The sequence below is a fragment of the Leucopleurus acutus genome, assembly GCF_964270905.1.
Source record: "Leucopleurus acutus genome assembly, chromosome: 1".
NCBI lineage: Eukaryota > Metazoa > Chordata > Mammalia > Artiodactyla > Delphinidae > Leucopleurus > Leucopleurus acutus.
In genome coordinates this window covers 197,067,996-197,095,901 of record NC_139142.1, presented here as the reverse complement: position 1 = coordinate 197,095,901, position 27,906 = coordinate 197,067,996, and the positions used below count along the sequence as shown (strand labels likewise).

Sequence of the window (27,906 nt, the reverse complement as noted above, 5' to 3'; positions counted from 1 at the left end):
ATAGATTTTTCTTCCAACTTTAAACCCCCAAGGTGAATTCTTTTTTCTTTCCTTGCTTGATTTATTGATTTATTTTTGAGATATAATGCATATCACCGTCCGATTCACCATTTTAAAGTGTATAATTCACAAGGTTGTGCAGCCATCACCACTGTCTACTTCCAGAATTATTTTCTTCACCTCCAAAAAAGCCCTCACGCCCGTTAGGATTGACTCGCTGTTTCCCATCCCCCCAGCCCCCAGCAATAGCTGATCCCTCTGTCTCTATGGATTTGCCTGTTCCACATATTGCAGATGAATGGAATCCTCCAGCGTGTTGGCCTTCTGTGTCTGGCATCTTTCACTTAGCATGGTGTTTTCCGGGTCTGTCCATGTTGCAGCATGAATCAGCACTTTATTCCTTTTTATGGGTGAACGATATTCCGTTGTGTGGATAGACCACGTTTCGTTTATCTGCCCATCAGATGATGGCTACTGGGTTGTCTCCACTTTCTGGCTAGTATGACTGATGCTGCTGTGAACATTCATGTGCAGGTTTTTGCATGAACATATATTCTCAGTTCTCCTGGTTATACACCTGGGAGTGGAATTGCCGGGTCACACGGTGACTCTATGTTTAGTATTTGAAGGAACTGCTGGATTGTTTTCACAGCACCGAGGTACGTCCTTATCTTTGTCTTGGCACTTGCCACGTTCTGTTTGTCCTACAGCTATTGGTTGTGCGTCCAAGTCTCCTTCTAACGTAAAACCCTTGAGGACACAGACTGCCCCCAACATTGATCTGTTCCGCACGTCTAGCTCTGGGCCTTGTACATATTGGCAGCTAAATAAATGGAATAAATGTGTAGGGAGAAGTGTCATGTCCAAGGCCAGCCGCTCACTGGTCGCCCCTAGCATTGTCCAGAGCCGGCTGTGCCAAGTAATTGATATTCTTAGCATTTGATGTTTCTGGTTCCTAATATTATCCTTGAAAGTTACTTTACCTCTCTAGGCCTCCCTTTCCTCCTCTTTAAACTTAGAGACTTAGGCTGGATGGAGTCCAAGAAGCCTTTGAATTTGAGTCCGCGAAGCGTAGCAGTCGAGGTCAGACTCCAGAGTTCAAATCCTGGGTCCAGTATTTACCAGCTGCGGAGTCTTGGACAAGTTAATTCCTTATCCATAAATCTGTTTCCTTACCTGTCAAATGGGCATGTTAATAATACCTATTTCATAAAGCTGTTTTGAGAGTTAAATAAATTACCAAAATTAAAGCACCTAGAATAATGTCTGACATGTTAGTGAGGGTTCAGTAATGTTAGTGATGATTGTTGTTCCATAATATGTTGATTTGTTTTTTTCTTAAAATTCATGATCTCCCCAGAAACATGTAGGCTTTGTGAATTTTTTAGTTGGAAGTCCAGGTACTTAAACAAGAATTTTAAAACATAGCACAAGTTCTGTCATCTTATTAGTTCCCAGAGTAGGGAAGAAAGTTTTTTTTTTTTTTTATGATGAGGCACACAGTAATCTAAGCACATATTTTTAAAGTCTTTCTTAACGTTAATACCCAATGTTTTACATCCATGCAGTGTGTACATTGTAACTTTTAATAGATTCCTAATGGGAGGAGGTTCAGATACTTTACTAACAGCTTCTAACGAATAAAAACTACATAGTTGACTATTGTAGGGCAAGCAGTTGTTCTAGGAGAGATTGCAGGACTCTTTTGGCGTTTTGAAAGCCTCTTGCTAATAACACTTAAAGGAAAAACGGTTTCTTTTCTCTCTGTTTACAGTACTTCTGACACCCGATGGGTGGGTTTTTTCTCAAGCCAACCAGTTCTCCAGCTCTCTGGACACTGACTGGGCGACCTGCAATTCAATTCAGTTCTGACAGTAACTTTCCAGAGTTAGCTCAGAAGCCACAGGTTAAGGGTTCAGTCCCACAAGACCCAAGTACCACTTCAGACACAAGCCCCGGGTTGTCACCTGACCAACCAGCTATAAATCAGAGGTTCTCATGAGCCCCTCCCTGGGTTCATTTACTATCGTGGCTCACAGAACTCAGGAAGGCAGTTACATTCACGGGTTTATTACAAAGGATATTATAAAGGATGCAGGATACACAGCCACATGAAGAGGTACAATAGGGTGAGATCCAGAAGGGTCCAAAAGGAGCTTCTGTCCCCGTGGTGTTGGGGTGTACCATCCTCCCAGCACACATACTTGTTCACCAGCTTGAAGTTCCCCAAAGCCCGTACCTTGGGGACGTTCATGGTAGCTTCATCAGTCATGGCAGGCATGATCGATCATGAGCTGTCCACCGCCTCTGTCCTCTCTGGAGGATGGCAGGTGGGACTGAACGTTCCAAGGTTCTCATCATGGCTTGACCTTTTCGGTGAGCAGCCCGCCTCCAGGAGCCCACCCGGAGTCTCCTCAACAGAACAAAAGATACTCTGATCACTCAGGAAATTACAAGGGATTTAAGAGCCAGGAACCAGAGGCAGAGACCAAATATGTATTTATTATTATGCCACACTGTGAAACATCAATATTGCTGACTGAGTTGAAATCAGAGAATCCAAGGAATGCCGAGTACTTAAAAAACAGGAGTGGGCATCTTGATTTAAATGTTTGAATTCCCTCATATCCATCCTTGTTTCTGCAGTGTTTTCTTCACTGAGCCTGGGCCTGCTTCCAGAACGATCTGCTACTCTGATGGTGTATGAAGATGTTGTCCAAATAGTCTCAGGATTCCAAGGTATGTTTGATAGTTAAAAAGAGACGTGAAGGTAACTCTGGGGCCAACTCTGAAAATCTCGTGAGGGATGACTCTCGTCAGGTAGTGATGGCCGTGAATGTGTCCACAGCTGGAAGTAACAATGCCTGCGGTCCCTACGAGTGCACGACACATTGGCATTTTGGTAAAATGTCTCTTGGCTGTGGCCTTTTTTCTTCTCGGCCCAGCCTTTAAGTGTATGAGAGGGAAGAAGGGGCTCTACCCTCTGTTCACACCACATCCCTCTCTTCTCCGAAGGCGAGAATATTCATCCTGGGCTCAGAGTCCGGACCCTGTCTGCGCCTCACTGACCATTGGGCGGGGTCTCTCTGAAAAGGTTCATAAGCATTTGAGAGTATAGAGTTTCAGGTTTTTTGGGTTTTTTTCTTTGGCCACGCCGCATGGTTTGTGGGGTCTTAGTTCCCCGAACAGGGAATCCCCCTTAGTTGCCCCCTGCAGTGGAAGCACGGATTCCTAACCACTGGACCCCCAGGGAATTCCCTAGAGTTTCAGTTTTGCAAGACAAAATGGTTCTAGAGATCTGCTGCACAACAATGTCAATACACTTCACACTAGTGCACTGTACACTTAAAACTGGTTAAGATGGTAAATTTAATGTTATGTGTTTTTTACAATTAAAAAAAAAACTCTTCCCTTACCAAAAAAAAAAAAAAAGAAAAAACAAAAGATTCCTAGGTGTTCGAGTGTGGCCTTTTTCTCTCCCTTGTCCCTCGTTTGTTTGTTTTGTTTTGTTTTGTTTTTTTCCGGTACGCGGGCCTTTCACCGCTGCGGCCTCTCCCGTTGCGGAGCACAGGCTCCGGACGCGCAGGCCCAGCGGCCATGGCTCACGGGCCCAGCTGCTCCGCGGCATGTGGGATCTTCCCAGACCGGGGCACGAACCTGTGTCCTCTGCATCGGCAGGCGGACTCTCAACCACTGTGCCACCAGGGAAGCCCCAGTATTCCTTTCTTTTAATACCATTTTACACCAGTCATTCTCTACCTGACCACATCCAGGTGCCATTTGCAAACGAGGTGACCTGATTTATTCCTTTTTTTATCGAGTAGCTGTGGGAACGTACAAGGAGGTTCACGTGCTGTTCTTAGAAGACGTATGTAAAGAGAAATAAGTAGAAACGTCTGGGAGCGTACGTGACTCGAGTTAGGAGAGAAAAGAGGAACAGAGACGCAGATTTTCATGTCATCTGCGTAGTGAAAGCCCTAAGTTAGCATCTATTTTTTCTCCTCCTAAGAGAGAGCAGAGCTAGGCCCGAATCCTCAGCACCCTTTCACGTTGGAACCACACTGGGGCCTACTGGCCTCGGTACCTCCAATCTCTCTTTAGTTAGCTTTGCTATTGTCATTTCACAACTGAAAGAGTGGAAGAAAGTGAAAGATAATTTTTCTCCTCCAGTCTTACTGAGATATAATGACATATACCTTTAATGACCTGAGATGCGTATATATTACACAATGGTCACAACTGTAAGTCTACTTAACATCCTTCACCACACAGAGTTCTTTCTTGTGGTGAGAACTTTTAAGATCTACTCCCTTAGCAGCTGGCAGATATACACTACAGAATCGTTAACTGTAGTCACCACGCTGTACGTCACATCCCCAGGACTTATTCATTTTATAACTGGGAGTTTGTGCCCTTTGACCACCTTTATCTGCTCTCGTCACCTCCTGCCTCTGGTGACCACCAATCTGTTCTGTTTCTGTGAGTTTGTTTGTTTGTTTTTAAGATTCCACTTATAGGTTGTTTGTTGGTTTCTAAGATTCCACTTATAGGTGACATCCTACAGGATTTGTCTTTTTCTGTCTGATTTATTTCACTAAGCGTGATAGCCTCCAGGTCCATCCATGTTGTCCCAAATGGCAGGATTTCCTTCTTTTCTATGGCTGAATACAGTAAGTCCCCTACATACGAACGAGTTCCGTTCCGAGAGCACGCTCGTAAGTCTAATTTGTTCGTAAGTCCAACAGAGTTAGCCTCGGTACCCAGCTAACACAACTGGCTATATAGTACTGTACTGTAATAAGTTTAGAATACTTTTCACACACATAATACATAAAAAAACACAAAAAATAAAGAAAACATTTAAAATTTTACCGTACAGTACCTTGAAAAGCACAGTAGTACAGCACAACAGCTGGCATGCAGGGGCTGGCGTCGAGTGAGCCGGCAAGAAGAGTTACTGACTGGAGGAGGGAGAGGAGGTGGGCGATGGTAGAGCTGAAGGATCCTCAGCAACAGGAGACGGAGGGCAGGCGGCAGTTTCACTCATGTCTGACGTTGATGGAACACACATTCGCATCTTTGAAAAGTTTGCAACTTGAAGGTGTAGGGGACTTACTGTAACATTCCATTGCATATATATACATATACGTGTGTGTGTGTGTGTGTGTGTGTGTACACATTTCCTGTATCTCTTCATCCATCAGTGGAAACTCCAGTTGTTTCCATGTCTTGGCTTTTGTGAATAATGCTCCTGTCTTTGCCTGAATAAGTAACTTCTGACCCTGGGTGACCTCAGCCGCTCATGGCCACACCGGAACAAGTGGCTGGAGGGAACCTCACAGCTGCATCCACTGGTTACGCAGACCTCAAGGTGGGCATCAGCCCTGCAGGACCGAGGCCACTTCCTAATTACTTGTTTCCTGACTCTCCGAGATGGCTATCTCGTGCCCTGTCACTCCCACACTGCCGTTTTCTCCCGCTCTGTAGCGGGTGAGCGTTCAAGCTCGTGTATCCCCCAGAAATGCTCCCCTGAGCGTCCTGTGCTCCAGCCACTGCCCTGCTTCTCTGCTGTCCTTTGGGAAGGACTTTGCTCCCTCATCTCTGCTTTCTCGCCTCTCCTTGCCTCTTCAGCACACTCCGGTCCGGGCTCCTCCCTCAGCGCTTCATCAGAGTGTCTTATGGCCCCCGTGCGACCAGACCTAAGGTCACCTCTCTTCCTCTTCCGGGATGTCCGCACAACATTCAACACAGACAGCTGGTCACTCTGTCTTGAGACTTTCTTCCTTTCGCTTCCATATCATGCCTTGCCTTTCTTTCCAGCTCTCGGTTACTTCTTCTCTGGACGCTCCCATGACTGTCCTGGGCCTCTGTTTCTTCTTCCCAATGCTCTCCCTAGAGGAGCTCATAGACCCATGGCTTTCATGTGCCCTGGGCACTGATTACTCCCAATTTCCCCCTAGAGGGAGGCCCTTATTTGACGTCTTGACTTGGGCGTCTGCCAGGCATCTCAGACTCAGCAGAGACGCACAGAACTCTTGATGTTTTTTACCTTCCATCTCAGTGAATGGTGTGAACGCACACCTACGCTTCCAGCCAAGACTCTAGGAATCATCCTTGATTCTTCTCCTCACATCTGGTTCTCCTGCAGACCCTCTTCTCTCCATAGGTGTTGCTGCCTCGTGAATCCAAGACACCGCCATTTCCCCCAGAGAACTGCGGTGGGTTTCTCACTGGTTGCCCTGTGCCCACTCTTGCCAACCTGTAATCTAATCTTCACAAAGTTACAGCGATCAAGTCGCCTTGCTTCCATTTTTCAGTGGTCTTCCCATTGTACTTGGAATAAAATCCCAATTCCTTACACTCAGGGCTAGACAGCCCCTGGCCCTGAGCCTCTGGTGGCTGCCACCGTTACCTGGAAGGTCGCCACTGATGAGAAGGGGCAGAGATTGTATCTACACACAGAGCATCTTCCCTGAACCCCTTCCCCCTCCGACTTCCCTTTCAGCCACAATTCCCTTTGTCGAGCTCTTCTCCTTCACGGCCACCTTTGACATGCCCGGCACCCTCATGGGTCATCCCTTCCCAGTCCCCCTGCCCAGGAGCGGCACTAACCTTAGCAAGGTGTTTGTGACAAGGACTCAAACTGCAGCCCACAGGGTCCATTGTTATGGCCACGCTTTACCCCATCGTGGTGCCAGGCCTCCTCGCCGCCTCCTGCTCTGCTTCTCCCTGCCGTCTTCCAGCCCCGATGCTGAATTGTCCCCTCCAGTGGCTCCGAGGGGGTTCATGAAGGACCTCGGTGCCCGTGTCGTCTGCCCTCCGTAAGCAGAGTCACCTTCTGAACATGCAGCAGTCCTGATGACCTACATCTCCCATGAGTCACACAGAGTTATGGCCAGCCTGGCCCTTTAGCCCGAGTAATCCCACAGTGGTTATCCCTCGGTCTGCCCACACTTGCCTTCCTTTTTTTTAAAGATTGATTGATTTGTTTGTTTGGGTGCACTGGGTCTTAGTTGTGGCAGGTGGGCTCCTTAGTTGTGGCTTGCCAGCTCCTTAGTTGCAGCAGGTGGGCTCCTTAGTTGCAGCAGGTGGGCTCCTTAGTTGCAGCAGGCAGGCTCCTCCTTAGTTGTGGCTCCAGGACTCCTTAGTTGGGGCACGTGGGCTCCGTAGTTGCGGCAGGCAGGCTCCTTAGTTGCAGCATGCGAATTCCTAGTTGCGGCACGCATGTGGGATCCAGTTCCCTGACCAGGGATCGAACCCAGGCCCCCGGCGTTGGGAGCGTGGAGTCTTAGCCACTGTGCCGCCGGGGAAGTCCCACACCTGCCTTCTTTCTGCTGCCCACATGTTGCACATTTGCACTGCATGGCCCATGCCCTGATTCAGTCCTGGTCTCGGTCTCCACCCGGGCCACTGCAGTGGCCTCCAGCCAGTGTGCTGGTGTCCGCTCGCTGAGCTAGCATTGGCGCTGGACTTGAGAAGATCAACCAGATGTCCCATCTCTTGTGTCTCCTCCCAACACACCTTGCACTGAGCTGCCCGAGTGATCTTCCTGGAGCAGAACCCTTTGCCCACAGAGTGAAATCCCACCTCCTTACGCAGCATGCCCCGGCCTCCTGACCTGGCCTCAACCTCCCTCCTAAGGGCTCTTCTCCTCCATGTCTTGTGTTCTAGCCTAACTGAATTTCTTTTTCTGTTTTCCACCTGAGATGTCCCACCCCATCTTCCCAATCTCTCTTCAAATTCTCCTTGGACATCAAGACCCACTTCAAGGCCACACCCTCCAGGAGGTCTTTTCTGTGTCTTCCCTGGAGACGAGATTCATGCCAGTGTCTTGTCCTTCACCTTCGGCTGCCAAGGGACCCCCGACTCAGAGGGGCCACCAGTCCATAGTGTGGCCAGGGGCTGGGACCCAGCTGGAGGAGAATCGCTGGAGCCATCAGTTCTTCTCTCTCTTCCTTTTACCGGGGTGGGACTGAGAACCCAGAAGAGATGAGACTCTCAGCTGACTGTGTGGTCACGAGATGCAGTGGGTCTGTAATGACACCAGGTCATCTGCAAGCCCAGGTTTGAAGGGAACAGAAAGTATGAGTCAGAAAAGGGAGCTAGTTGGTAGCAGGCCAGAGAGAAGCAGACCGCAGACCGGGATTTGTGGAGTCATGTTAATGGTACAGCATTCAGGTGAAATCCACAAACTCCTGCCACGTGGTCCCAGAGCTGCCCTGAGCCCAGACCCAGGCCCGTGCCTTCCGCGCACCCCCCACCCCCCACTTCAGCCTTGGATTCCACACATCCTGTCTCCCTTATGCCCCCTCCTGTCCTTATCAGTAACCAGGACGATGGATTAAAACAGTCCTCCAGCTGGGGGTTCTGTATCCGATGCCGCCCCTTCTGCCCTATTTGGTAGTAATATCTTACCTCCCGGACTAAAACTGAAAAACCTGAAGAACAAGGAGGGGGTCACGTTCACCTTAGCATCCCCAGGCCCTGGCCCCATGCCCGCCTTCGGATCTGTCCACAATGAGCGATTCACTGAAGGGTTGAGTAAATATTTAAAAACTGTCCAAATCCCACCTTTCTTTGCACTTCCTGTATAGATCGCTTAAGCTCAGGTTAATTATTTTCTTTGTTGTGGCTGCTAAGAGGACCGTTCACATGTACACACACGCACACAGACATACAGAGTATTTGAGTAACTCTCTCTCTCTGAGGAGCAGGAAGTATGGTCGTGTTAGAAACCCAAGGATGTAAGACATTCATGGCAGCTTTCGTTATGGTAGTTTTTGTTGTGGTTAATTTATTCAGTCTAGTGTATCACTTCCCTCCTCTATGTAACCGGAAACTGAGAACCATTTATTTCTTCCTTGCCAAAAATCTCATTTACATTCCAGCTTTTTTAAATTGTCTACATTTTAATTTTTTAACTTATGCCACTTCGTGAATTTGACTATTGCTAGTTGTACTTTTCCTTGTCTCAGTAGAGTTGAGGCACGGCAGGAATAACACTGGGTGAATTTGTTTCACGTTTTCTTACCAGTTGGAAGGAGAGCCTCGTGTAGATAATTTTTGGTCTTTGCAGTTCTGTTCCATAAAGCGAATACAGAACTGAATTTCTAAATAATATATCAAATTTTTATTCTCAAACTGGTGAAGTGTAGGTGCATTTATTTTTTTTTTAATGGAATCAGAGGAGAAAAACATAAACTCTTGCTGATCAGAAATGTAAGTACTGTCAGCCGTTTGAGTTTTTGTGTGTTGCTTGGATGTTACCGTGTGTCAGATGATCCCCCCAGGGAAATGGGGAGGTAGTGTGATGACAGTTTGACAAAGCCTCACCCGTGTTATGTGCATAGTTTTGGGTGATGCCCCGTTGTTTGGTTTTACGTGACACTGAGCAAAAGATTTGAAAGCACAAAGGCCACTGGGTGAGAGAGGTGGAGACAGGAGAGGCGGGGATGTTCTCTATGGGAAGATGTTCAATGCTTCAGGTGAAGTTTTTGTTTTGAAATGTTTACAACCAAATAAACTAGAATAAGCTCATGGTTAATGAGAGTTTTCCTTGAAGAGTAAAAGACTACTCACTTGTTTTCCTCTCTCTAGGTATGGTATCTATTTAAATTCTGACCATACACACCCTAAAACGATTCCCATCAGACGAGGTGGGATTATGTGCAGTGCCTTCACACACACACACACACACACACACACACACACACACACACACACACACACAGTAAATGCATGTTTCCAATGGAACTGGCCTTAGCATTCGATTTCATTTGAAAAGTGAGGAAAGTGATTGCGTTGTCATTGTTGACACTATTTTATATAGAAAACCTGGAGCAGTCTTATGATAACAGTGTGGTGAAGGAGAAGGACCAACATAGTCATTGATTAACTACGTATAGGGATCTTTCCCAACAGAGGCTGGGTCTAAAAGTATGCTCGTTACCACAGAATGCTTGCAAATTGCTTTTACACTTTTTTTTTACATTTTCTTTATTGAAGTATCGTTGATTTACAATGTTCTATTAGCTTCAGATGTAGAGCATAGTGATTGATACTTTTATATATGATACTGCATTTAAAGTTAGTATAAAATATTGGTTATATTCCGTATGTGGTATCTTATATCCTGTACCTTATTTATTTTATACCTAGTAGTTTATACCTCTTAATCCCCTACCCCTGTCTTGCCCTTCTCCCCAATGGAAACCATGAGTTTGTTCTCTGTATCTACAAGTCTGTTTCTGTTTTTTTATAGTCATTCATTTGTTTTAGTTTTTATATTCCACATGTAGGTGAAAACATACAGTATTTGTCTGTCTCACTTCATTAAGTTTAATACCCTCTCGGTCCATCCATGTTGCTGCAAATGGCATTATTTTGTTCTGTTTAATGGCTGGGTAGTATTCCACTGTGTATTTGTACCACATCTTCTTTATCCACTCCTCTGTTGATGGACACTTAGGTTGCTTCCACATCTTGGCTACTATAAATAATGTTGCTATGAACATTGGGGTGCATGTGTCTTTTTGAATTAGTGTTTTCATTCCATTTTCTTCGGATATATACCCAGGAGTAGAACTGCTGGATCATATGATAGTGCAAATGGCTTTTAAACTTTGCAATGAGATCATAGGAGAGTGGAAAGAGAAAACACTTGTCAATTGCTTTATAAGGATCATTTTCTTTGAGAGTTTTTTGTACTTTGCTGAGGAACTGGAAGCTTTCAAGGAGGAGTTTGATGGTGATTCCAAAATGTAACCTCACGACGATGAACCATAAGGTAGGAGTCGTTGCTCTACTGCCGGCTCTCAGACCTTCACGCTGTCTCGGGAGAAACAGCACGTTGTCGACTCAGAATGTGATGACGGTAAATAAGAAAGTACCGTCAAGATGCCCCGGGCTGCTCGTGGCTGCACTGTCATCAGGCCAGGTGGTACCACCCAAACCAGCAGTGTCCATCCTGCGGCGCCTCTGCGCTGCTCTCTTTACGGTCCCCAGGACAGTCCCCTTTCTGTTCCCCAGGCAGTGCTGTCAGACTCTCCCACGCTCTGCACACACCCCCGACCTGCGTGCCCTCCTCTTAGCCATGCCTTGACGGTGGGTCCAGGGAACACAGAGGCCGTCGGGGAAGGCTGCTTTCTGTGGCCTGCTTTTCTGCATCCCCTTCTAAGGGGACACGGTGACGTGTCTCTCCGTGGCTCCTCTCCCACCAGGAGCCTCTTCACATCTCAGTCAATCCCTCGTCTAATCTCCTCCCCTCCCACCTCCCTCTGTTTGCGCCGAATCTTCCATCTTTCTCCTCTGGTTCCTTCTCAGCTCCCAGAATTACGAAGCCCGCCCTTCCAAGGAAACCCATCTTAATCCCTATTCCTCACTTCCTTTCCCACTCAAACTTCGGAGCCGTCTGCCCTCGAGAATTTCCTTTAGGGATTTCTCGTGCCAGCTCCGGTGGCCTCGTCCTCCCTGCATCCCCGAGCTGGGGTCCTTCCCCCTGCCCTTCCCCTCCCTCCTCGTCTCCCGTTCACCGCTTCCCCGTCTCCTCCCGGTTGTCCCTTCCCCGCCTCGCCCACATTCCAGAAGTGGCTTTCAGCTCCAGCCGCCTCCTCTGTTTTCTTCCCCGAGGCCACCGTCTTTATTTGCAGCTACGTCATTTCTCACCGAACGTCTCACAGGAGCCTGGCTGACGCTCTGACTCTAGGATTTCTCTACCCACAGCCACCCCCAACTCTGCTATCGGAATTCGGTAAAAACGAACACGATTCCTTCATTCCCGTTCCGAGAACCCCCGGAGACTCTCTCCCCTGCAGGTTGCCTCGAGGTCAGACTCCTGACCGGGGTGCACCAGGCCCTTCACGAGACTCCCCCTCTGTCCGGAGCCCACACAGCCTGCACGGGGCTCACGGGGAGGCCTTGGCCTCTAGCCGCGGTCCAGATGTCTGTCACCCCTGGAATTTCTCTCCTGGGTGGTTGATGGTTCTCTGCTGAAGCTTCTCCTGTACTTTTTGCGCGTAACCCTCTATTTTGGCATCAAAACAGTATGATGATTCAGCCATTGCCATGACTACCTTCTCTACCCTGGAGTCCTAGGATGTCAGGACCTTCATCCTCTTCCCCATCATGTATCCTGTGCCCCGGGGCAGAGGAGACTCTGTCCGTGTCCTCTGGGTCATTCTGAGGACGCTCAGAGTATCTTGTGGAATCCTCTCAGTCAGGGGCAGTTTCCCCCCAGGGGCATCTGGCAATGTCACAGCTTGGGAGCCACTCCTGGCATCTAGTGGGTAGATGCCACAATGCACAGGACAGCCCCTGTCCCCCAGCAGAGAAGTGTCTTTGTGGCCCAAAACGTTAATAGTGCTGAGAATGAGGGATGATGACCTAGTCAGAACTGAGACAGACCATTACTAGGACCCAGTGAGTTGCCCGGAATAACTCATCTTTACATTTAATCCTATAAGCATTCCCAGAACGTGGTACCATGGGTTTCACAGGACACCTGCTCTTATGGAGCTGCCATCTAAACGGGGAGAGGCGGTGGGAAATTATTGCTGATCCCGTACCTGGTATGTACCAGGAGGCAATGTGAGGCATCGTATCAATGCATGTGTGTTCTGAGCTAACATCCTAGCAGCCATATCATGAGACAGGCGTGGGCCACACCCACTTTCAAGATAAAGAACCCAAACCCCAAAGTCACTCAGCTCAAAGGTGGTGGAGGAGAGATAGAAACAGAGAGATATACACAGTGATGCTCCTACGCATGTCCTCTTCTCATGGCGCCTCTGGTTAGGGAGATGCTCAAATACACAAATAAATACAATACCAGGCGCAGGAAGATGGGTTCTGTAAGAGACATACAAGTAGAGTTTAGAGCTTGGGGTGGGATCCAGAAAGGCCACACAGGAGAGGTGGCATTGGAGGTGCACCTTGCATGACGGGTAGGATCTGCAAATAGAGACGATGCAGAGAAGCTCCAGATGCGGGGAAGAACGTGAGCTCGTGAGCAGAAGCAGAGCTGCATGGGCCAGAGGATGAGGGCCGTGGGCAGTAATAGCAGAGCATCTGTTCTGACGTGGGCAGGTGTGCTAGGAAGGGATGCAGAGTTCGGAATTCAAAGAATTCATTTCCACCTTGTGCAAACAGAATGACTGTGGGCCTCTCTGGGCCTCAGTTTCCTACCCCGTAAAGAGAGGAGAGAGCTCCTTCTTCACGGGATTGTTGTAGGTTTTTTTTTTTTTTTTAATTTTTATTGGAGTCTAGTTGATTTACAATGTTGTGTTAGTTTCAGGTGTACAGCAAAGTGAATCAGTCATATATATATATATATATATGTATATCTCCACTCTTTTTTAGATTCTTTTTCCATATAGGCCCTTACAGAGTATTGAGTAGAGTTCCCTGTGCTATACAGTAGGTCCTTATTAGTTATCTATTTTGTATATAGTAGTGTGTATATGTCAATCCCAATCTCCCAATTCATCTCTCCCCCCTTATCCCCTAGTAACCATAAGTTCGTTTCTGCATCTGTGACTCTGTTTCTGTTTTGTGAACAAGTTCATTTGTACCCTTTTTTTAGATTCCACACATAAGCGGTATCATAGGATATTTGTCTTCCTCTGTCTGACTTACTTCACTCAGTATGACAATCTCTAAGTCCATCCCTGTCACTGCAAAGGGCTGCATTATTTTGTTCTTTTTTATGGCTGTGTAATATTCCATTGTGTACATGTACCACACCTTCTTTATCCTGCTGTAGATTATTAAGTGAAATAATGTGTATGTAAGATCTTTGTAAATTCTAAAGTGCTGAACTACACCTCCCATGAGAGAAGTGGGGCAGCAGTTCGGGTCTGTGTTGGTCTATGATTGTTGCCGCTGTTAATTTGGGAAGCGGTGGATCCATTGAAGGTTTCTGGGTGGGGAAAGGCGGTGATGAGAGTGGAACTGGGGAACCATCAGTAGATGAGGCGGGAAAGGGGTGAGGCTGAAACACAGGGGAAGTTAGGAGACTTTTGCAATAGTTGAGGGGTCACGTCACAGGGTAGTGTAGGGTGGAGGCAGGACGGAGGGAAAAGAAGATGCTAGAAATGTTGATAAGGGAAGATTGGACTGTCCTGGCACTTGTGTGACGAAAAGCGATGGTGGCAACCTGGAGTCAAACACAGGTGTCGGGGCGGGGGGTGGGGAGTGGGGCTTTAAGTTGGACAGAAGGTAGTGATGACTTCAGTGTCTGACGGGCATCCGAGTCGAGGTGCAGAGGCGGCGGGAATGCAGGCGTGGAGTCTCCGGCACGAGCGGAAGGTAACTGGTGAGGCTCCAGCAGGGAGGAGAGTCAGGCAAGTCAGAAGAGAGTCAGGAACAGCAGAGGCGACTGTGGTGAGAGCCTTCGGGAGCTGTCGCATCCGAAGCAGGAGGAGAAACAAGCACTCAGAGGAAAAAGCCGGCTACTCCGGGGAGAGCGGAGTGCAGCACCGTGACCCCGCGCGGGGGCGGGGAACAGCGCGCATCACTGTGAGTAGCTGGAGGCAGGAAGGCGAGCCAGGGTCACGGGTTTGCAGATTATACAGTCATCAGGTGACATTTCCAAGGGCGGCGTGGGGGAGGGGGGTGAAAGCCACGTCCCTGGGCGTTGAGGGGAAAGAGAGGAGGCTTACGGGGATAAGAGCGGAAGTGGTGTCTTGCTGTGGTTTTTCTAGCTGAGGAAGAAAGGAGTATATGTGTTGGTTGGGGAGGAAGAGCTTCTGGAGAGAGGTTTTTGATGAAGGCAAGAATAGTGGATCGAGTCACGTCTTGCAATAAAACAAGCAGAAGTTAGGAAACTCGGGTTGACCTTGGGGGAGAAGGGGCAGAAGAGGCAGCAGAGAAGAGGGAAAAAAGATTTTAACGTGCAGCCGGAGGGGGCTTCCCTGGTGGCGCAGCGGTTACGAATCTGCCTGCCAATGCAGGGCACACGGGTTCGAGCCCTGGTCCGGGAAGATCCCACGTGCTGCGGAGCAACTAAGTCCGTGCGCCACAACTACTGAGCCTATGAACCACAACTACTGAGCCCACATGCCACAACTACTGAAGCCCACGTGCCTCGAGCCCGTGCTCCCAAGAGAAGCCACTGCAACGAGAAGCCCACCCCAGTGTTTTTAGTAGAGTTGGGTCTGAGCATTGGGGGGATAATGGTGGAGCCCCAAGGAGGATGGAGGATGACACAGCTGCTGTGGGGAGTGTGGAGGAGAGGCATCCACAGAAGAGGGACAGACCCGTCCCCCTCCATCCTCCCCTCCCCACCCAGTCAGGTCCCCCTCCTGAAATGCGTGGGAACTCAGCAGCTTTAATCCATAAACTTAGGCTTAAGAGCATAACCACCCCCCAACCCGACACGTACCCACTTTAGATCGTATTTACGCTGCGGCTCAGAGTACTTCGACCCTTACACCCCTCAGATGTTTCTCGGGGCATTTCATCAGGCAGAGCCCGTGCTCCTGTGTTCAATTCCCCAGCGGCATCACAGCGTGTGTTCACAGCGTGTGTCAAAGCAGCTGGACCAGCCACACCCTCTTCGAGTAAACCTGCCCCAGCATCGCCCCTCTGTGCCCCCCCACTCCTCCAGAAGTGGGGGACAGACACGGTGTCTGTTCAGGGAGTGAATTCTTCTGCACAGAAAAGGGAAGGGGGGCAGCAGGGGAAGAGGAGTGGGGAGAGGTGCGTCTCCCACTGAAACGCATGGTGTGCCAGGGAGAGACAGAGGCAGAGACATGCACACAGAGACAAAAAGGCAGAGAGAGAAGCACGCACAGGGGCAGAGAGAAATAGACACATACACAGAGACAGACAGAAAGACACTGAACTGTGATGTTATGTGATATCACTTATATGTGGAATCTAAAAAAATAATACAAATGAATCTATTTACAAAACAGAAATAGACTCACAGACATAGAAAACAAACTCATGGTTACCAAAGGGGAAAGAGCAGGGGAGGGGGTAAGGGATAATTTAGGAGTTTGGGATTAACAGACACACACTACTATATATAAAATAGATAAGCAGCAAGGACCTACTGTATGAGACAGGGAATAATCTTCAATATCTTGTAATCTATAATGGAAAATAATCTGAAAAAATGTACATATAACTGAATGACTTTGCTGTTCACCTGAAACTAACACAATATTGTAAATAAATTATACTTCAACTAAAAAAAATGAGGAACTGGGACCTCTTTGGTGGTCCAGTGGTTAAGAATCCATCTTGCAACACAGGGGACTCCAGTTTGATCCCTGGTCAGGGAACTAAGATTCCTCATGCCACGGGGCAACTAAGCCTGCGCGCCACAACTGCTGAGGCTGCATGCCTCAACTACTGAGGCTGCATGCCTCAACTAGAGAGCGCACATGCTCTGGAGCCCATGCGCCACAACTACTGAGGCTGCATGCCTCAACTAGAGAGCCCACGCGCCGCAACTACTGAGCCTGCACAGGCTTCAGAGCGCCACAACTAGAGAGAAGGCTGCGCGCTGCAAAGAAGTATCCCATGTGCCACAACTAAGGCCCGACGCAGCCAAAAAATAAATAAATGAGAAGAACTAAAACCTAACATCTCTCAATAGAGTAAAAAACATTAAAAAAAAAATGAGGAACCAATGACAAAAGTAGCCACCTCTTTAAAATCTCCCTCAATCTGAAAGGGATACCATTTTAAATTGAATTTAAGGAGGACTTCTTTAAACTTCAATTTATTAAAATTTAAAATCAGAAAGAAAAAAAAAAAGAATGGGAATGAGACGCCCAGTGGCCCGAGAGCTGGGAACAGCCTCGCTTGTGTGTCCGGGTCCCGGGCTGGTCCCCATAAGGCCTGGCTGGGCTAGTTTCCTGGCGCTCAGCAGGACTCCCCTTCATCTTTCAGCAACGTTCCCTTTTCCTTGGTCCAGGATGAGTGGGTTCTCTTCCTTTCAGCCAAAGGGGCCTTCACGGTGACTTCAACCTGCCCATCTCACGGGGCCCGGAGGGGCACACAGGACCCACGGTGTTCTGGGGTAACCCGCCTGGCCCCTGCTTTCTGCCTTGACCCTTGTGAGAACAAGCCCCTCTTTGCGCCATCACGCTGCAGACACGCCCTTCTGTCCTTCCTAGTAGCGAGTTCCCCGTTTGCCAGTGCATGAAACCCAGGCGGCAGCAGCATTGTTTAGGCTGAAGGACAGTGGAGAAGAGGAAACAAATCGCAGGACATTCACTGGCATTGAAAGAAAATGATAACAGGAGGAGAGAATGTTGTCACGTAGCCGGGGGTGAGGAGATGGGCGAGAAAGGGTTTGCTTTGACCTTCCGTCTCTGAGGGCAGCTCGGAGAAGAAGGAAAGAGGCAGACAGCATGTGTGGGAAGCGGGATCGGGTGAGGCACGATGCTCCGGGCCGGCGTGGAGAACACCCCACCCCCTGGGAGCGTGAGGCATCTGAGCCCTGCGCAGACCGAGGAGGTGACAGCAGGAAGGCATTGCTGTCATGTGAAATCAGAGGACAAGGAGAGCAGACTCACAAGAGCTGAAAGTGAGAAGATTCAGCTATGTGGATGCCAGTGCATCACCATAGCTTTGTTTTAGGGACCAAGAAAGGGCATCGATGGTCTAGAACAGGACCGACGTCCATGTCCACTTAGCTTCAGATAGGACTGTTGTGAGTTTGGGCACCTGGCTCCCATGGGATCTAGAGCTGGGCCAGTGTTTATGGAGAACCAGTCATCTGAGAAATGCAGTCAGTGATTTTCAGGTGCCGTCATGACCGCCTTGGTCATACATGGTCAAGGCAGCCCACCCCGTAAGTCTGTGTTGGTGGTGAGTCCATTTTGTGGGCTCACCTGTCAGAAGAGACTTGGATTAGTTGATCCTTGGAGCTCCAGAGCTCCGTTATTCTAGAACACTGCTTTTTATTTTATTTTATTTTATTTTGCAGTTTGCAGGATCTTAGTGCCCTGACCAAGGATTGAACACGGGCCCTCGGCAGTGAAAGCACAGAGTCCAAACCACTGGACCTTCAGAGAATTCCCCTAGAACACTTCTTGATAGGCTTATTCCTCCCTTAAAAGTTTCTTTTTTAAAAAAATATTTATTTATTTATTAATATTTTCGGTTGCACCGGGTCTTAGTTGCAGCAGTCAGGCTCCTTAGTTGTGGCTCGAGGGCTCCTTAGTTGCAGCACACGGGCTCCCCAGTTGCGAGATTCAGACTCCTAATTGTGGCATGCATGTGGGATCTAGTTCCCTGGCCAGGGATCGAACCCGGGCCCCCTGCATTGGGAACGCAGAGTCTTAACCACTGTGCCACTAGGTAAGTCCCCTTTAAAAATTTCTGATCCAGGGTGAAGAGGAACCTTGGTGTAGACATAAAGACCATGAACTCTGGGCAGGGCTGTTGTGTCAGGACATCCGTGGGTGGGGAAGAGGAAGCCCCCAGCCGACCACAGGGAAACGTGGCCTCCCTCAAGGCTGGGGTGGGATATATGATGAGCAGAACATCAGGGCAGACCACACGTTTGAGGAACCACTTTATTTATTTTTTTAATTAATTAATTTGATTTTGGCTGCGTTGGGTCTTTGTTGCTGCACCCGGGCTTTCTCTAGTTGTGGCGAGCGGGGGCTACTCTTCGTTGCGGTGCCTGGGCTTCTCACTGCGGTGGCTTCTCTTGTTGCGGAACGCGGGCTCTAGGCACACGGGCTTCAGTAGTTGTGGCACACGGGCTCAGCAGTTGTGGCTTGCAGGCTCAGTAGTTGTGGTGCACGGGCTTAGTTGCTCCGTGGCATGTGGGATCTTCCCAGAGCAGGGCTCGAACCCGTGTCCCCTGCATTGGCAGGCAGATTCTTAACCACTGCACCACCAGGGAAGTCCAAGGAACCACTTTATTTTAACCCAGAGAGATGTGTACTTCCATCGGGAAATGCTCCAACTCCCATCTCTATTCATTTTTGTCTTCACGATGTTTTTGCTGGTTGTGTGTGCAAACTGATATAGCACGTCTGCGTCTTGTGACCCTCGCTACAGCAATAGATAAAAACGGGTTCAGGTTTTACAGTCAAAATAAGACCTGGAGCAAAGTCAAACTGCGGATGGTGTCACAAGGTAACTGCGTAACAGGGTCACTGGCTCAAGCCATCCTGCACAGAGTTGAGTTTGCTGAAAAGAGCAGTTCTCACATCCTTTCAAGAGGCTCATCATAGAATCTGTAACATGATCCGTCGCGAGTCAGATGCACCCACCGGAGTGGATGGAATGCCAAAAGGCAGCGTCCGCCGAAGGGAAAGGACTCATTACTGTGGGTTCTTATTTGCAGTGTCTTGTCCAGCTGGCTGGTCTGTTGCCCTGCTCTGCTTCAGCTTGGACCAGATTTTACCAGGAAGACTAAGGATGTGTCTGTAACGGTGTCAAAGGGTCTCTCCTGCCTTGTTTGTATCAAGAGATGAATTGTCACCTACTCATTTCACTTACGTGGACTTTCTCCCAAAACGCTACCCCTACGCATAGCGAAGGCTGGGCAGTGAAAAGACTGCTCACAAACAGAGCTTTTTGTGAAAAACCTAAATAACGTTCTGTGTCAAAGCAAACGTGACAATGGGCTGTTATTTCTCTCCCCATAATAACGTGCTGTCACATCTCTGTGCCCGCGAGAATGGGCGATGTGAGGGGATGTCGAGAGGAGTGGAGACGGGGAAGCCACGCTGAAACCTTAGAGGAGCTTTTCCGGGGTTTGCGTTTTCTGGAAACAGAAACCGCCCCTCCGAGAGGTAACTCCAGGGTTCATTTCCGCAGGTGCCCGGCCGCAGCCTCGCGTGCATTTCCAGAGGAGAGCTCTGCGGCTGCCGGAGAACACCAGCTACAGTGACCTGACAGCCTTTCTCACGGCCGCCGGCTCCCCCTCGGAGGTGGACGGCTTTCCTTATTTGCGGGGACTAGATGGAAACGGAACAGGTAAGTCGAGGCTCGTTTCTTTCCAGCCGGGCAGTCTGCGTTTGCATCTTTATATGCGTTTGTATCTTTATAAGTGGGAGAACCCAGCCCGAGGTGCAGAAGGGCAGATCTGTCATCTACAAGTTCAAGGGCACTGAAAGTGTCATTTGAGGACTTCAGCCTGCGCCACTTTCATGAGCTTGTCTCCCTGAGCCTCTCTCTTGGTACCAGTTGCCTGAGCTCTCCGTTGGCCAATGAAGTATATTTAATTCCCAGAAGTTCTTTTAATTGAATTTTTTTAAGTGTCCGATCAGAGTTAGAGGTTTTCTGTCCCCCTGTTCTCAGCCTTGCCCCTGGAACGTGTATTCGGTGAAGCAGCCTGCCCAGCTGTGTGGAGATGCACTGTCCCCGCCCCCCCCGCCCCCCCCCCCCCCGGGCACGTTTCCCAGCTGGGAGGGGCGGGGGTGGCCCTGGGCCTGATTCCCAGACGAACACACCATGCCCCCTCCCACCAGTACAGGGAGCACTTGGCGGGCAGGGAGCCTCTGGGCTCCACCGGCTGAGTCCATCCAGCCTTTTCTCACGACCTCCCTTTCTCTGAGTTTGCCCTCTCTTTGCCTTCTCCTCTGCGAAGAGTGGTGAGGCGTCATACTTGACTTTGAAACATCTCCCGGAAGGCCTCTAAGTCCGCTTGGTCATTCTCACCCTAGGCTGGCAGGACACACACTGCTCAAAGATCACAGAAACTAAAAGCCACCAGCCAGAAAATAGGTAATCGTTCCTTACCAGTGAAAGACCGCCCTTACCTCCGTTCCCGGCCGACAGAGCTCGGTGCTGACGTGGTCCCCGGTCCTCCTTTTGGTGAATGGATGGTGGCCGAGTCTCAAGCCCTGAATCGTTTTCCCGTCTCCCCCTCTTCTTTTCCCCAATACTTTACACGAGTCACAACATAAACTTGAAAACCAAAGGCTGTTCTGGGTTAAATCCCGCTCGGTGAGTACGTTACTGCATTTCCCAGGGACGCTTTGATTGAATTTCACTTAATTGTCTAGTGCTTTACAGAAACTGATCATTCTGCAAAAGCTTTTTATACCTGCCACATCTGATCCGCTTTATAGAATGTTAATAAACGTCTGGTTACAGATCAAGCTCACGTGGTGATTAGTTACCTGCTTTTCTTCCCTCTGCGATACCCGTTTTGAGAAACGTTTCTTCTTCCTTGAATTTTTGCATGATAATGATGCAATGAATATGTCAGTCACTGACCACCAGAAAAGTTGCATGGTGGTCATCTTAAGTGAATATTATTGGGAAGAAAAAAGTTGACTTTTCATTTAAATGGACAGGCCTGGGAGCAAAGTAGTGTTTCGGGGAACAGGATGATCCGAGGCCATCATGAAACCTCCATTCAGCCTCCATCACAAAGCCCCGAGTTGGAAGAACAGCCTCGTTCCTTGGAGCTCATTCAGTTTTTTTCTGTGCCCCAATTCCAAGAGCTCTTGAATAAATTATGAAATCCGAGACGACAGTACGATAGAGAAGACATAGGACTATTGATTTTAGAGGAGTTTGTTTTATTTTAAAATCACTCTCTTATTTCAGATGGAAGAGAGAAGGTCTTTGGAAGGTTACATTCAATTTGTTTTCCACTGAAATAACTGGCCAGTTGACCTAGGAAGCATCAGACCTCCTGCTAAGGAAGGGCAGCGTGGTGTCTGCCTAGCACCCCAGCAGCCCATCAACAAGCACCCCAGCAGCCCATCAACAAGGGATTCTCTTCTGCCCCACGTTGGCCTCCCGTTTCATAAACCGCGTCTAACAGATTTCAACTTAGTGTGAGAGTCTGGACCACACAAACCCGTGTGAGGTGACAGGTTATCACCAGAATTCAGCAAAATAAACAGAGGCCACAAATGCAGTTGGAAAGAGGCTGGTTTCCCTGCCGTGTCCTAAGGGGGGTTGTTTATTTCCCCCCTTTGGTGGGATCCAGAGTTGTAGACAGAGAAACGCAGCCATGTGGAAGTTTCAGTCCCTTCCTCACTTGCTCGTTCCCGTGCACCCTCATACGCCCTCCCCTGTGGTTGCCAAGAAAGCGCAGACCTGTTCCGTGATGCTCCCGAGGGGTTTTCAAGAAATTACTTCTGCTGGCAGATCCAAGAAAGCAGAGGAGTCAGTAGTATGACTAATGTCCAAAGCCAAACAGAACTGGAGATGCTATCCGAGCAAAACCCCTCTTGTTCTAAGTGATGAATTGGGGGCCTCCTAGCTTGGTCCATCGTTGCTGCTTTTGCCTGACAGACACCTGTCTTTCTTCGGACATGATGGGAGTCAGGTAACATCAAGATGAACAGGAAGGAGAGACTCCTTATATGGAGAACTCAGTGTTGTGTTGCCCTCTAATAACGAGGGCTGGAAGGAAAACAGTGTAGCCCTTCACAGTATGTCCAGAATAAAGAAAGTGGGAGGGTAGACTGTCATCTGGAAGGCATGGAGTGGAAGCAGTGAGAGAGGCAAGAGGCCTCAGGAGAGCAGGTATAATTGCCTGTGATGTCTTCTAACAGAGAACATTTTAAAGAACATTAAAGTACATGCACCTAGGGCATGTTGCTTTAAAAGAATATGCCCCTCTCTGCAGTGCCGTTCTTACTTCTGAATGTTTATAGTTGAGTTCGTTCCTTTCTGTAGCCTCGCAGGAAAGCATCTAGTCCAACCTCCTTAGTTTTGCAGATGAGAAAAACGGACCCCGGAGCAGGGAAGTAACTTGCCAGAGGCCACATAAGTAGTCGGTGGCGGACCTGATACTGGGACCCTGGCTTCCTGGGCCAGGGATGTGCAAGATTATAGGAAGGAAGTCTCGAAAGGGGATGAGTGGGGACCACGGGGATGCCATCTCTGGGAATCAAGAGGCAGTGTTAAGTGGGACGAAAGGATGATGGGTCTGGAGCACCTTTCTGCTCTACCCGCAGCTTCCCCGGGCAGACTTCATACCTCGGGTTTGATGAAAGAAGCAGTGCTTCCTGATTGAAAACATTATCTTTATATTGTTTATGTAAGGTCTAGTAAATTACTTAATCTCTCTTTGTTTTAAGTCCTGTCTCATGTAGAGAGTCTACCAGAGCCTAGAGAGGTACATTGGAGACCTGGCTTTGCTTCTGTGTTGCCTTTGGGCAATGGACACATTTAGGTCCTCCATCCACAAGGTAGTTGGACCAGAAAGATGGTAAATTCTGTGCTTTGGTTTTTCTTCACCCTAAAGTGAAATGGCCACAGGATAAAAAGATTTCAGAACTTGAATCTGTGCTTCCAATGTGGACCTTTGGATGAAATCCTCATTTCCATGCCTTTCCCTTCACTGGAAAACAGAGATGGGCATGAATCATAAAAGATAGTGCTAACATTAGCCGTATAGAGATTGCTCTACAAAGGGTTTAGCTCCCACTGGTTGTTCAGACTCTAAAATTCACCAGATTTGTTTTAAATGTTTAAATTTAGTCCTCATTGGAGGTTTGCATTAGCTTGGGTAGTTAGTTGATAGGTAGGTGAGTATATAAGTAGCTTACTAAGAAATCCTATAAATGGTGTTCTAATGTAGCTCACATTTTTCTATCAGTGTGTTTTCATCGTGTTCAAGGGAAGATTTTAAATTATGACTGAATACATTTTGTATGATATATTATATTTCACCGGAGAAAAATTCTTCTCAAATGGACCGCTTAACTGTATAAATATAATATTGCTCTCAGAAGCATTCCCCAGTTTATCTGTAGACAGTCTTTAAAGCATTGGCTTGGATAAAAGGCCTCTAATGCAAAATAATTGGTATATTAAATTCTTTTTAAACAGATCAAAATAACAGTGGCAACCAAAATAACTCATAAATATTTCAGATCCAAGTTTTCAATAGTGTACTTTTCGTAGCAGTAAGTTAATATTTTGAAGTACTCCTTGAAGAAATTCACTCCTTTTTTTTTTCCAGCAGTCTCTGATTTAAATCATTTGGTTCCACTATGGTGACCTGCCGAGTAATTAACATGTGTGCAGTGCTCGCTTTGTATAGGTGTTGATTTCAGGGATTTCCACACACACCTCTTCTCCCGTTATAGACAATCCCTTCTCTTTTGAGGCCCTTGTTTTTGGGGGAAGGGGCGCAGCCTGCGGGATCTTAGTTCCCCAGCCAGGGATGGAACCCGCTGCTCCTGCATTGGGAGTTCAGAGTCGTAACCACTGGACCACCAGGGAAGTCCCTTGAGGCCCTTTTTGAAAGCACAGCACCGTGGTTAGAATCTGCAAACCCAAGCTTGGATCAGGTTTGCAGATTCAAACTGGCTTATATCCGAAGACCAGCTCTTATGACTACCCTCTCTGAGCCTCAGTTTGTTTATGTGTAAGATGGGAATTTGACCTACCTTAGAATGTCGTGGTGAGGATTACGTGTGTAAGATGCTGAACAGAGTCCCTGGCTTATAGGAGGCCCAGTCCTCAGTAGATGGTAGCTGTGATATTTCTCTGTGAACAGTTTCTGCAGCCCCACGTAAGTCCTGTGTGTGCACGTGATGGAGAATGTCTCTTGCTTCCAGGAAACGGCACCAGGTACGACCTGACCCCCGTCACAGCCGTCAGCGTGCACTTGCTTAGCAACGATGGAACGCCGGTGCTGGTGGATGGCCCCATTTATGTCACCGTGCCCCTGGCCACGCAGAGCAGTCTGAGGCACAATGCCTATGTCACAGCGTGGCGGTTTGACCAGAAGCTAGGTAAGCAGGCTCCTGTGCCAGCGATCGGCTACAGATAACTTCGTTCCTGTCTGATTTCCCTTTTAAGAAGCCTGTGCAAGTTCCTTTTCCTTGAAATTATTGAATGCTGCTGTTTATGGTGCATGGCATGGCTTCTAGTGGGTAAGTCTTACACGCTCTTTGGAGTTGGGGTCTTTTTCACATTTAAGCTAATTTGCTTGAAAAGAATCTTTAAAGGTTATTAGAACTAAATTGGCTCTCCTAACCTTTATCCTTTTAGTCTTTAGATGGTCACATGATCTCTCTTGGCCCTGTGTTCTGAAAAAATAAAAACACGTTGCCAATATTGTACAAAAAAAAAAGAAAATAAAAATTACCCATGATCCCACATGTAGAGAAACCCACTAACCGTATTTTGGATTACAGGCGGACCTCGTTCTGTTGCACTTTGTTTTATTGCACTTCGCAGATACTGCGTTTTATACAAATTGAACATTTGTGGCAACCCTGTGTTGTCAGATGATTGTGAGCATTTTTTAGCAGTATTTTTTAGTTAAAATATGTACATTGGTTTCTTAGGCATAATGCTATTGCATACTTAATTGACTACAGTATAGTGTAACATAATTTTTAATGCACCGGGAAACGAAAAATTCACGTGACTTGCTTTATTGTGATGTTGGATATATTGCAGCAGGTCTGGAACCGAACCCACAGCATCTCCAAAGTGAGCCTGTATTTCCTTCCAGCCATTGCACTATGGGTGTATGTATTAGTTATCTTCTGCTGCGTAACAGATGGCCCTAAAACTCGTAGCTTTAAACAACAGTGAACATCTGTTGTCTCACAGTTTTGGAGAGTCAGGAACCCGGGCACAGCCTAGCTGGGTGGCTCTGGGTCAGGGTCTCTAGATAAAGTTGCAGTCAGACTGTCAACCAGTTCATCTCACGGTTCAACAGGGGCTGCACGCACGCTTTCAGGCCCCAGCTCCTCACTGGCTGATGGCCAGAGGCTTCAGTGCCTTGCCACGTGGGCGTCCCGACAGGGCCACTTGCAGCGTGACAGCTAGCTTCCAATAGAGCAAGTGACCCGAGAGAAATTTACAAATAAACTGAAAGTACAAAAGCACACATGAGCAAAATGGAAGTCACCGTCTTTTATCACCTAAGGTCAAAGTGGCCTCCGCTCCCTTCTTTCCATATGCTGGTGGTCTCAGAGCCCGATGCTGGTACAGTATGAGGTGGACCACACAGGTGTGTGAACACCAGGAGTGGGGGGGGGGGGTCACTGGGCCCTCTTAGGGACTGCCTTCCAAAAATACACATTTAACAGAAAGGGGATTATACGCTATGTACTGTTTTATAACTTGCCTTTGAAAACCATTTGTATGTCATGAACATCTTTCCCTAGCATTATTTTTCCATAGCAGCCGTTATTCTGCAATGTCAATATTAAGATTGCATGGTATTCCCTTATATGTTTGTCGTAATTCAGTTGCTCAATCCCCTAAGTTAGAAGAAACATTACTCTTCTTACCAACGTTGTGATAAATATCTTCGTAGCAAAATCTTTATACACGGCCATGATTGTTTCCTCAGGATAAAATTTTAGAAGAAGTGGAATTGCTGACTTCAAAAAGTACAAAATTCTAAAGCTTTTAATACATATTTCCAGATTTTCCTCCAGGAGGTCTTACAGTTGACATTCGTAGTAAGAATGTGGGAAGAAGTACGTGCTTGTGTTTCGGGTTTGGACAGCACATTGGTCCCTATACCCTGTTGGTTCTGAATCCCAAACTTGAAAGTCAAACTTGAAAAGACCGGTTTTCAAATAACCCCATTCCGAGTTTTAAACTGTTAGACCACGCGTAAAAATTCTTGGGGGATTTTTGGTGTCAGATGTATTTTCAAAGACACCTAATTCCTTGAGTAGTCAAATTCTAGTTCTAGGAATTTATATTTGGAAATAAATGCTTGTTGGGCTTTCTGGAGTTTGGGGAGAGTTGGGGTTTGTTTTGTTTTGTTTTCCGGTTACTAACAGACCGCGTAATTATGTGTGTGGAATTCACTGGCTTTACCAGATGCACCGAGCTTGATGTTGTTAGAAGGATCGCGCTGCTGCGTGGACATGCGGCACTGGGGCATGTGGGCACTTTGTCATTGGCGTGTGTTCTCCACGGCTTGGTGACTTCTTGAGGCACATGGTCCTGATCAGGATGTAAGGAGCCCTGGGCTCCGGGAGAAAGGGACTTGAGGGAACCCCTGGGGAAGACGGGAATTCTGAAGGGAGGAAAGGACGTGGATAACAAAGCAGGGAAAGAAAGTAGGAAGGAGAGGGGAAAGCTTGCACTTGGCCTTCTGAAACCCTGGATCTGCCACTTGGAAAACTCTAAGGCCTACCTTGGGCGAATCACCTGTCCTGTTTCCTCACTTGTACAAGACGCACATTGATCGAGGCTCTCCGTCCCTTGTACAGTCTTCCGCTCACCGTTGTCCGTCCAGGTTGGGCCCCAATGTGCCAGGGCAGTGCTCTGAAGTAGAGCGTGTGGTTAAGAGCAGCAACACTGAGGCACAGTGGATTGGAATTCCAGCTCTGCTGGCCATCAGCTGTGTGGCCCAGGCCAAGTTGTTTAACCTCTCTGTGCCATAGCTTGCTCAACTGTGAGATGGGGATAATAATAGTATCAATACCTAGTGCTGTTATGAAGAGTGTGTTTATCAGTCAGAGAAACAGAACCAGTAGGATGTGTGTGTGTGCGTGTGTGTGTGTTTGTGTGTGTGAGAGAGAGAGAAAGGGAGAGAGATTTATTTTACAGTATTGGCTTATGCACTTGAAGAGGCTGGCAAGTTCAAAATCTGCAGTGGCCCAGCAGACTGGAGACCCAGAGAAGAGTTGATGTTGCAGTTTGAATCCGAAGGGCCATGTGCTGGCAGAATTTCCTCTTCCTTGGAGGAGGTCAGCCTTTGCTTGAGGCCTTCAACTGATTAGATGAGGCCCACCTACAGGAAGCGTAATCTGCTTTACTCAGTCTACTGATTTAATTGTTAATCTCATCTTTAAAATACCTTCACAGCAACCTCCAGGCGCGTTTGATCAAATATCTGGGTGCTGTGACCTAGCCAAGTTGACACATCAAATTAAGCACCCCAAGGAATAAATGAGTTAATATTTGTAAGAAGCTCATTCAGTGCCTGGTACATGGTACACCCAAAGAGTTTATTCAGGGAACAAAGGTCTCCCCTCC

General features: G+C 47.9%; 1 protein-coding gene across 1 annotated transcript in view; it reads left to right on the top strand.

Annotated features, from left to right (window-relative positions):
* Positions 1-27,906, top strand: part of FAM171A1 (family with sequence similarity 171 member A1) — a 124,770-nt gene that overhangs the window by 70,729 nt on the left and 26,135 nt on the right. Inside the window, exons 3-5 of the mRNA XM_082841715.1 lie at positions 2,647-2,739; positions 19,792-19,950; positions 24,507-24,683. Coding sequence (XP_082697841.1) covers positions 2,647-2,739; positions 19,792-19,950; positions 24,507-24,683 — 429 coding nt within the window. The remainder of the gene's footprint in view (positions 1-2,646; positions 2,740-19,791; positions 19,951-24,506; positions 24,684-27,906) is intronic.